The sequence below is a fragment of the Malus domestica genome, chromosome 16, assembly GCF_042453785.1.
Source record: "Malus domestica chromosome 16, GDT2T_hap1".
Classification (NCBI taxonomy): Eukaryota; Viridiplantae; Streptophyta; class Magnoliopsida; order Rosales; family Rosaceae; genus Malus; species Malus domestica.
In genome coordinates, this window is record NC_091676.1 from 15,424,923 (window position 1) to 15,436,015 (window position 11,093).

Below are 11,093 nucleotides of genomic sequence, written 5' to 3' on the forward strand. Positions count from 1 at the left end.
TGCCTTGAAGTGGGGGCATTTGTAGACATCGAAATTTCGTAAATAAATGTTGACCGGTAAATCAAAGTGTCAACGCTCATGTATTACATAAATTTTACACATAGCGTGTGACTCAACGAAAATTGAAATGAGTTGGAAAAGTCATCAAATAGGACACGTGTCAACACCTGGCAGAAACGACTTATTTCATCTGGAATATTATATTCAAAATTAGGCCTTGGAAATTTCTATAAATACAAGCCTATTTCATTCATTTAAGGGAACCAATTCATATTACACCTTGAAGCTCTGAAGCTCTGAAACTCCGAAGCTCTCAAGCATCCAGGTTCCCGAAGAATCAAGAAAGTGTTCTTCGTTCTTCGTTCATCGTTCTTCCAAGACCAAGCCTCGACGGCCCTTGGATCAACAATCATCCACCTTCAAGATCAAGCCCCGACGGCCCTTGAAGAAAGCGTTCTTCGTTCTTCGTTCATCGTTCTTCCAAGATCAAGCCCCAACGGCCCTTTGGATCAACAATCATCCACCAATTCAAGATCAAGCCCCGACGGCCCTTGAAGAAAGCACCATCGTTCATCATCCGTTCATCCAAGATCAAGCCCCAACGGCCCTTTGGATCAACAACGTCGACAAATCCACACATCCAACCGTTCTTCAAGATCAAGCCCAAAAGCCCTTGAAGATCCGTTCATCACTGTTCTTCAAGATCAAGCCCAAAAGCCCTTGGAGATCCGTTCATCACTGTTCTTCAAAGATCAAGCCCAAAAGCCCCTTTGAAGATCCGCTCAAATCCACCTTCAAGATCAAGTCCACGGCCCTTGAAGAACGTTCATCCTTAGATCAAGCCCAACGGCCCTTTGGATCAATCACACATCCACAAATACACACCTTACGGAGATCGAATCAGAGGATCAAATTAGAGAGAGATTGTAACCCAAAATCATCATCAAATACAAATATTTGTTTGTGCACGTTGTTCTTGTCTCTTTCGTTTCAGGAATTTTCCTTGTTCACATATTTGACCCAAAAAAAAAAAAAGGAAACTTTAACGAAAAACTTCGGGTACTGTTCACTTAACGAAAAACCACATTTTTACACTAAAAAGTCAATCATAATACCATTCATTTTACCCTTTATTTTGTCCTTATCTTTAAAACTCAAAGTTTTTAAGCTATTTTCATTAGTTTTCCTATAAAAAAAAAGGTGCTACCACTTAATACTATTGTCTGATAGTATTCTTCTTTCCTTGTAATTGAGATGTTTTAGATTTGACTCTCATTAAAAGTGAATTTGAACCACATTATTGCTAGTCCATTGTGAGGTCTAGTCCGCTCTTCCACTTCTTTAGTGCACATAACATCATTTATCATTTGCTCAAGAAAAAAAAAAAAGGAAATTCTTTATGCACTCTGTTTTGATTTTTAGCACTTCATTTTTTTTTCTTTCTAGTTATCAATGAAACTAATCAAAAGAAAATTAAAAGATTGAAATAACTAGGGAGTGTAATTGTGAAAGAGTGTGTGAAAAATCATTGTCGTTTTAAATTAATCATGTTTACGAACAAAATATAGAGGGCTTCTAACTCAATTGGTTATGATGTAATTATTATTTTTTATTTTTTTATAAATGTGTTGGTGTTTTTCACATAAAAAATAGCACATGGAGGTCCAAGAGAATGGGGCTCAACCACGTATTCGACTTAGGATTTAAGTTGTGAACAAAACTAATATACTTGTCCAATTAGTGATGAGCTAAGATTACATAGGTACAAAACATGATATTAGAGCCAGGTTTAGATTGGGACACATGACAAATCATCATGGAGCACATGTAATCAATTGCCTAATAGAAGGAGGATGGATGAATTATGATTTGATTCAAGGTCGAGATTGTTAAGAATGGTGGATCAAATACAATTGTGCAGTCACCCAATACTACAGTATGGTAATATTCATTTTCAATTAAAAGTGAGAGGTCTTAGGTTTAAATCTCATGTGTGGCTTAACTGAACTCCCCCTCTTAATGTAAAAATATATCAATGTACTCAAAAATACAATTGTGCATAATCGAAGGATTGATTGTTCATAAAAGAATATTAATCTAAGAGTTGTTGGTCTAGCCGTCAAGTCCTTGGTTTGCTCTTAAATTGTATGAAGTTCAACTTTCTTCCACGGTACCCACCTAGCAAATGCTAGAGTTTGTTGCTCCCCAAATGTTGTGGGGTCAAGTGAGTAGTCAAGTCTGTTGATGCACAAAATCAATGAGGATTTTGGTACAACAGAAAGTGTTAAGTTTGTGACATTCGCTAGATTGCTCCGGTCACTAATGTGGAAAGTATGTAAATGGATAGGAACAGGGAAGCAAACACAAGATGTACGTGATTCACCCAGATTGGCTACGTCCACGGAGTAAATGAGTTCTTATTAATTTTGAAGGGTTTACATAAGTACATAAGTTTAAGCTTTCTTTTAGTGAGTACTAGTGAATGATTTAGTACAAATGACATTATGAAATATTGTGAGAGAATGATCTCTATTTATAGAAGAGAGTTTCTAGTTTCATTCTGACATTGACACGTGTTGTGTTGTGATTGGCTTCTGATGTTGACACGTGTCGCGCTATGATTGGCTTCTAATGTCGACACGTGTCGCGCTGTGATTGGCCTCCTGGTTGAAGGGAAATTCTTCTAGGTACTTGACGGTATAACGTTAATCGGTGCTCAGTAGTTTCGGGATTGGTCAAGTATGGTACAAACAGGGTCTAAGATTTGGATACACTAGTTAAAAAGAAAAAGAAAAAGAAAGAAAATATTAAGTGCACGGTCTTTTAAGATAAAATATCACTTATGTCACACTTAAAGTTACATAAAGTTCGAGCCCTACCATTTTTTCCTTGGATCTAGTGGTTAAGAAAACATATACAACTTTATTTTGGTATAATGTTGAATAACTATAGACAAAGCCAGTATTTGTTCCAATTGATATAAAGTAGAGAGCAGAAAACAGTCCCTGTTTGCTTAAGCCGATTTAAAATATTTATTAATCTTTTTCTGATGGTTTGGTTTGGTTTGGTTTGGAGCTTCTGTTTGTCTCGGCTTCTACAGTTTACCGTTGGGCTTTCGTTTGAGTTGGTCTAGTCCTGCTGGCTTCACTTGTTTACAGTTTATCCGTTTACTTTTTCTGGTGGGCCGGGCCTTCATTTGGTCTAAGTGGTACCCCACACACCCACCTACCCCACCAAATCATAATTAAATTAGTTAATTTAGCAATTAAACTACCAACTCTTGACCCAGCCCTCGTTTTCCCGCGTTTACCCAACCGAAATACCTTTCCTCTTCTCCAACTCCACCTTCGCGGCTCCTTCTCTCTCTCTCTCTCTCTCTCTCTCTCTCTCTCTCTCTTCCTATTCCTTCCTTGCTTATCTCACTCACCCAACCAAAGCCCTTCCATTCTCTATCTACACCTCCTCTCTCTCTCCTCACCCTCTCATGCCTCACCCTCCACCATGTTTATCTCCCTCCTCCATCTCCTCCCCCCCCTCCTCCTCCTCTCCCTCCTCCCCCTCTCTCTCTCCCTCCCCAAAGGTATGCCCTTTAACATGGACATGTCAAGTCCTTTATTGTAAAATTCATTTTCCGTCTTCCAATTGATTTTGGGTTGAATGCTCACATTCTAATTTTGAAAATTTTGAACCAGGTACTCTAATTAACTGCGGCGCCGCCGTCAAATCCGAAATCGACGCCCGCGAATGGCTCCCGGACACCAGCTTCGTATCCGCAGGGACCCCGAGGAACTTAACGACCCCGGGCCTCGTCCCCATCCTCTCCACCGCCCGATCGTTCCCGAACAATCCCCACCGCAAGTTCTGCTACACCGTCCAGGTCTACCGCAAAGCTAAGTACATGGTCCGGACCACCTACTACTACTACGGCAACGGCTCGCCGCCGGTGTTCGACCAGATTGTTGACGGCACTATCTGGGCCGTCGTTAACACCACCGAAGACTACGCCAACGGCTTGTCGTCTTACTACGAGGGGGTCTTTCTCGCTCAGGGCAAGACCATGAGCGTCTGCCTCGGTTCGAACAATTACACCAAATCCGACCCCTTTATCTCCGCCCTGGAGTTTGTGATACTCGAAGACTCGCTCTACAACTCCACGGACTTCAAGTCGTACGGCCTCAGTTTGGTCTCCCGAAACAGCTTTGGGTACATCGGATCCATCATTCGGTATGCGCCTCTCTCTTTTGCTGTAGCTTGTAAAACTCTGTAAATTCAGTGACTTTTGAAGTCAAAGTTTGAGTGAGTTTAGAATCTAAAAATTGGGTTATCATCAGATACACAGATAACCAATTTGGTCGATTTTGGGTGCCATTTGGAGGGCACATCCCATTTATGTTTTTGCATCACCGTATTGATTGCCGTTAGATGAGTTTAAATTTTAATTTTTGTGTAGTTTATAGATTAATTTGCATTCTTCTAATGACAATCAATGTGATGGTGAGCAAAAATGCACTGTTATCATTTGTTTAAGTTCTATGTTTGTGTTTTCAGTGACTTCGAAGTTAAATTTGTGAGATTTTAGTATCTGAAATTGGGTATTTTCAGATACCCAGATGACCAATTCGATCGATTTTGGGCGCCATTTGAAGAACACAATACAATGATTCCGATCAATGTGAGCAACTCAAATGCGTCTGTTTCTGGCATGTGGAATATGCCCCCTTTGAAAGTTTTTGAAAGGAAATTGACGACAGGAAAAACTGAGGCCATGGAGTTGAATTGGCCTCCTGGGTCGGTTCCTGAATCGAATTACTACATAGCTCTGTACTTTGCCTCAGGGGAGTCCACAGGGTCAAGAGTGTTGAACATTAGCATCAATGGTATTCCGTATTACAAGGATTTGGATGTGAAGCCAGAAGGGCTTGTTGTTTATGCGGCAAGGTGGCCTCTTTCTGGTTCTACCAGGATTACTTTGACCTCATCTGCCGGATCAAGTGGTGGTGCTTTGATTAATGCAGGCGAGGTGTTTGATGTGTTGCCCCTTGGAGGAACAACTCTTACTCGAGATGGTATGCTTATCCTTGGTGTTTTTGGTTTATATTTTAGTTTTGAACTTACTAATGTTAGAAATTTGTAAACAGACTTATTCAAATTGCAACATTAGATGCGATTTTGTTCCTAGGCTCAATGTAATACTTCATGGAGTTCCCTTTTCATATCGCAGTTATTGCTTTGCAAAGAGTAAAACAAAGTCTTCTGAACCCTCCACCTGACTGGAATGGTGATCCTTGTTTTCCCCGTCAGTACTCGTGGACAGGCATTACATGCTCTCCAGGCCCTCGAGTTCGTGTGGTCACTTTGTGAGTTGAAACCTGTCGTAATCATTTTTCATGCTCGATTTTTGTATTGCTTATAGTGTGCTTCCCTTTCTTTTTCCATCTCAACATGGCCAAAACTTACTTCTATTTCCTCATGCTTACAGAAATCTGACAAATACGGGCCTTTCAGGATCACTATCACCTAACATTGCCAACATGACCGCATTGTCTAATGTGTAGGTTCCTGAGAATTTAACTGTATTTAGTTTGTTCACAAGTATTGTTGAATGCCTGATTGACGATTTAGTACTTCTGACAGCTTGCTTGGGAAGAATAACTTTACAGGGCCTATTCCCGATCTAAGTTCGTTGAAGTTACTGGAGAAACTGTAAGTTGTGACAATTTACTTCCCACCGTTTGCCCTTGCCTCTTCATCATTTTATTTTTGAACTTGTAATGAAATACATTATGGCATATGGAAACATTGGCCACCATAAATGGTATTCTGGAAGTCAGTGGCCTGAAAGTTGAAACCATACTGCTTGTGGTGTGATTAAGTGATTAATAGTCTATTTTAGCGGTTTTTTGCTACTTTGTCATTGCATTGGTTGTCTCATCTGATTCCTGAATATTCTGAGTCTCCTTATTTTTGCCTGAAATGGCTTTCTCTGATCCAATTTTTCTTTTTCCCTCATTTAAGGCACTTGGAAGATAATCATTTCAGTGGAAATATCCCCTCATCGCTTGGGAGCATTGATAGGTTGCATGAACTGTAAGTGATGTCAAACAGTCAAAGTCGCTTCTTTCTTCTTTCTTGGTATTAATTTGAGTTTATTAATTGCATTTTCTAAAATGTCTTTTGTATTGAAAAATGGATGAGAAGAATTTGGTTTCGCTATGTTATTATCGGTTCAAGCTCAAATATATGTATATTTTATACTGTTTAATTGTAGAATTGTTAGCGCTGTGATTTATTGGAGGCAAAAGTTAATTGTGACTGATTTGAAAATTTTATGGTGTAAAGTCAACTTGTGGTATAACCCCAGTACTGATACCTTTTGATTCTCCTGTAGTTGGAAACACCTACTTTTTAAAGCATATAAGAATCTGAATGGCTGCAACGAAAATGTGCATGTTCGGCGAGCTGTATATTACAGATGAATACATTAGGGCTTCCAGATGTTCTGTCTGTTTTGTTTGTGAGAAGCAAATACCATTAGAAGTGTATCATGGTCTAAACCTTGTGATTGACTAAGGATTCTCACTAAGTTCGGAAATATATGCACACACGGCACATTTATCTCTATACATAGGACTAATATGTAATGAATGCATACTGTTAATGCTTTCAATTCTCATGGAAGATATCTAAATCCTTTTTTTTTTTTTCTGTTGGTTCAGACTTTTTGCCAATTATTATGCTCACAATGCTGTTAGATGACAGCACAGCTGGGCAAACTGTTTTTTTTTTTCCTTTCTTTCATCTTGCACATGCGGTGATTCTGTGGTGATACTTGATGTTTCTGATTTCCTAACTTGCTTCCATGTCTCTTTCAGTTTCTTACAAAACAATAATTTGACTGGTGAAGTTCCAGATAGCCTTATTCGAAAATCGGGACTGGACCTAAGGTAGTTGAATTCCACTAGTCTTACCACTCGAACCTTAAGAATTGCACCTTAAGCTGATTGTTTTAATTTGCATTTCAGGACGTCTGGAAATTCTTTTTCAGCACAGCCACCTTCTTGAACAGCTAGTATCGTGCATTCAAAGGTAAATATCTTTTCCAAGAAACTTGATCCCAACTTTCAACATTAAGAGCTCTACAAAATTGGGACTGCAAATTTTCCCTTTGCCCGCTCTTTGGTCCTGCAGTCGAAAGTTCTTGCGCTTATCTTTAGTTTTGATGGGGTTTGAGACCTTCATTGAAATTTTACCCTACATTTTTATACCCGATTGTTCATATACGGTCACGTTGATCCGTAGTGTTTTTTGTGTAATTAGTTGATGCTCTTAAGCTGTCCATGTTTATTTTTCTTTTTCTTTAATACACATTTTTTCCTTTCAAATGTACACCAGTGTATTGTTTGTAAAAGTTATATTTTTGTGAAGTGATTGATGTTGATCCTTTATTTACTTCCATTAGGTGTATGGTTCCCTATTAAATTCACATATGTACTTTAGGCCAATAGGCAAAGTGCCAGTCTTTTGCACCGAAATTTGAATCCCCGTCCCTGTGAATTAGAGTCGGGAATTCGACTCCCTGTTACATTCAAACCATGCATCAAAGAGAACCCTACGAATGTGGTCCTCTTCCCTTTCTTCATATGCTAAAAATAATTCATTCAATGGTGGTTAAGGCCAAAAATAAGATTCCAAAAGCTGCAATGGCTCACATGTTGGACCCACCGAGTCACAGATGTGCATCTGCATCTTGCATGATTTTCTCACTTTCCTCCTTGCTTATTTGGGAGAGCCAGTTGGCAGATTAACTGTATGTACTTTTTGGACAATACAAAAAGCCAAAAGTTATTTAATATTACAGTTTAGTGGTATTTTTCTTGGTTTGTAAGTGAGAGGTTTTAGGTTCGGTTTTTATCAAAGGCGAGATTTGAACCACATTATTACTTGCCCATTGTGAGGTTTAACTCACTCTCCCACCTTTAGTGTAGATAATATCGTTTGTTCAAAAAAAGCCAAAAGAAAAAAAAACAAATCAATCAAACAAATTTCTATTAATTTTGTGAAAAAAAATACTAGAAAAGTTAGCATTTACATTATGATTCTTCAAATTCACCATAATCAACACTGAGTGTATTCAATTGAGATTTTGAGGGATTTTAATTCTTTTAATGAATCTAGGGGTATTCAATCAGAATTTTAAGTGATTCTTTGAAATTCAATTTGTGTTCAATTAAAATTTAAAATAGTTTATTAAAATCCTTAGAAATCCGGATGTATTCAATTAGGATTTTAAAGAAGTTTATAACATTCCAGATATATTCAATTAGAAATTGATTTTAAAGAATTTGAGAAAGTTGTGGGGAATTTGAGAGATTTCGTAGAGTATTTTAAGCATCCACAAATCTCACATCTCCCCATGAGATTTCAAGGGAATTGAATCAAAATTTTATATGGAATCTTACAAATCAATTAAACTCCATAAAAATTCATGGATTTATAAATCCATTAAAGTCTCTTGAATTCTCAATTGAATACACCTCCTAAACATGGGACAGAAATTTCAAATGAAAGAAAAAAAAATAAGGAGAAATTTGAGAAAACAATGAAAATCTGGATTTTCCAATATGCATGGGGATCCTTGGATGTTGGATCTTTGGCCGCACTCTTACGCCAGAGCACAATAGAGTTTTCGTCTTACGGCGGAGCATAGTAGAGTTTGTATGAGACAATTAATCTTGCAGATCGGACCAACTTCTCTACCTCTCTAGTACTCTTCCTTTCCTGAGAGGAAACAAAGGTGGCAAGGCACTGCTCTTCACTTGCGTGCAAATTGGCACATTTAGCATCGGCCTTATTCTTATGCTTGCGGATCTTGTTCGTTCCAACCCTTTCTTTATCCTCTTCATATACTTCTCTTTGTTCCCTTCCTTCTCTTGATCCGTCGTCGTAGCTATATCCGCCAACGAGTTCGAGGAAGAAGAGGAAGACGAGGACGAGGAAGATGGGGACAATGTCGAAGCGCGTTGCTTCTTCAGTCTCAGTAGCTCCTTCCACAAAACCGTGCACTTAGGCGGCCTCGGAGATGGATCGTCGTCCACAAACCAACTCCCCCGGCTCTCCTCCTTGTTCACCCCCTCCTCATTCTCGTCTCCCTCGACGTCCTTGGTGTTGAGGTTGAGCTTCGTGAGCCGTTCGGCGTGCTGCTTTTGCCAAAAGGGAAGGAGCTTCCCTTCGAAAAATAGCTCATCTGCAGACAACATGGCATGGCTACTCACATTGCTCGAGAGAAACTCAAAATCCGGGTTACGTACCTTTTGGTGATCACCACCCTCCATTTTTTTATCTTGTACTTCGCCGCGCAAATTCGGGGTGATGGAGATGAAGTTGTTCTCGTCGAGGAACTCAGCGGAGAACGAAATCCGCGGACTCGAAGACATGTCGACGGATCTAGGGGTTGCCTGAACAATTTCTAGGGATCCCATTTTTGTGGTAGTGAAAGAGTGGTTTTGAGCAAATGCATGAGGGTATGTGATATATATAAAGGGAAGGAAGAGATGGTTTATTGATGTTAATTTTTGAGTTAAGTGTTAATCTGTGTGTTATGTGATTGCTAATTGGGCAATAATTATCGTTTGGATTATAAAAGTTAGGTGGTCTGGTGGAGGCGAAACATTAGAGCTCAGGTGGTGTTTAGAATATAGAAGCAGGCACATGGACAACTTCACCATATTGGGAACTCAATAAAGACAACAAATTTATATATTACCATAGTTTGTCATGCAATTCTAACTAGTGTTTTCTTTCTTGTTCTTCTAAAACCCCAAATTTGATTAGAAAAGGTGCAAAGTAACTTCCTGGAAAAGGGTTTAACCTGTGCTTTTTGAAGAATGGAAACTTTTTCTTTTGTTTGAACCCTTAGTGCTCATATGATTTATTCAATTCAACCGCTAGAGAAAAAGAGGGAGTGTGAGAGGAGAAAAAAGTGAGCGTGAAAATCATTTTCCTATAAATTATACAAAAGGAGAAGACATTTTCTTTTGTTAGACAGTCTGACATATTATACCATTAGATTTGTTGATTTGAACAATGCATCACGTTACATATAATTTAGATTCATGTATTATAATATAACATGTCAGATATCTACGATTTCTTTTGAAAAAAAAATTAACTATATATCTATATTGCATTAGATGGGTACATTGAGAAAATTGTGGTTGTCTTGGATGAAAATTATGAGAGAAATTAGAAAATTTTTGTTACTTAAATAGACTATGAGAAGTGATTTTCACACGTCTTTTTTTTTTATTTCTAATCATCAAATTGAATAAACTAAACTGAATCAACTGACATGATTAAAAAGAAGTGTATAAAAGATTAAAAAGGGTATTATGTGTTTATCATTTTCGAATAAAAGATAATCTTAAAGCTTTTCATGCTTTGTCTTTTTATTGTTTTGTAGGTATTAGATTAGGGTAAATCCTATGAACCTTGCAAGATACATGTGATTATGTTGGAGAGGGGGATCTTTTGCTTTTTCAAATTTAAAACAGCACATTGGTGCAGGAAACTTTAAATTACGATTATCTCATGGATTAGTGGTAATTAATCTAAATGAGTTTGGATTAGTCAAAGAGCGATTTGACTCCCCTGCTTACAGGGGGAGAATAAGTTATAACATGTTAGTTAGGGGTCCCAAGCATGTGGCCGCATGTGCCATTCTGAATCATAGATACATTTTTATGACCAAACTACCCTTCCATAGGGTTTGCCTCTTTCTGGTATTTCATGTGAATTCCCCTATCTTGGGTTGGTTTTCTTGTCATTTTGAAAGGTTTTTGAAGTGGTTGATATCATGCCAATAGCTTAAAAAGCTTCCATTAAGGTTTGGGGAGTTATAATTATAATTAAATCAGGACAGCTAATGAATATTTTTTAGGGTAAATCACTAAATCTAATTATTATTAAGTATTGGGGGGGGGTTGTGTGGTCCTTCAGTGTCCTGTATTATATGCCTTTGTTGTAAGACTGAGGGAGACAATAATGTCTCAAAGTGTTTACTCATCTAATAAACAACATTAACCACCATGTGAAAC

The 11,093-nt window shown here is 38.2% G+C and overlaps 2 protein-coding genes across 2 annotated transcripts; one reads left to right on the top strand and one right to left on the bottom strand.

The window, feature by feature from the left end:
* Positions 1-3,299: 3,299 nt before the first annotated feature.
* Positions 3,300-7,449, top strand: LOC103422284 (putative leucine-rich repeat receptor-like serine/threonine-protein kinase At2g14440). Its single transcript, XM_070815870.1, has 9 exons — positions 3,300-3,580; positions 3,693-4,224; positions 4,603-5,066; positions 5,222-5,357; positions 5,480-5,551; positions 5,635-5,703; positions 6,016-6,087; positions 6,873-6,944; positions 7,023-7,449. The coding sequence occupies exons 1-9, from the start codon at positions 3,502-3,504 to the stop codon at positions 7,060-7,062; spliced, it is 1,536 nt and encodes a 511-aa protein (XP_070671971.1). The 5' UTR covers positions 3,300-3,501; the 3' UTR covers positions 7,063-7,449.
* Positions 7,450-8,466: 1,017 nt separating this feature from the next.
* Positions 8,467-9,710, bottom strand: LOC103422278 (uncharacterized). Its single transcript, XM_008360325.4, has one exon. The coding sequence runs from the start codon at positions 9,477-9,479 to the stop codon at positions 8,754-8,756; it is 726 nt and encodes a 241-aa protein (XP_008358547.3). The 5' UTR covers positions 9,480-9,710; the 3' UTR covers positions 8,467-8,753.
* Between the last annotated feature and the right edge of the window lie 1,383 nt (positions 9,711-11,093).

What these genes read in the sequence shown, in the direction of transcription:
- LOC103422284 (XM_070815870.1), top strand. Translation starts at nt 3,502, where the DNA reads ATGTTTATCTCCCTCCTCCATCTCCTCCCCCCCCTCCTCCTCCTCTCC. An exon ending in AACAACTCTTACTCGAGATG is followed by an intron (nt 5,067 to 5,221) that starts GTATGCTTATCC and finishes TTCATATCGCAG; the next exon opens with TTATTGCTTTGCAAAGAGTA. An exon ending in AAATCGGGACTGGACCTAAG is followed by an intron (nt 6,945 to 7,022) that starts GTAGTTGAATTC and finishes TTTGCATTTCAG; the next exon opens with GACGTCTGGAAATTCTTTTT.
- LOC103422278 (XM_008360325.4), bottom strand. Translation starts at nt 9,479, where the DNA reads ATGGGATCCCTAGAAATTGTTCAGGCAACCCCTAGATCCGTCGACATG.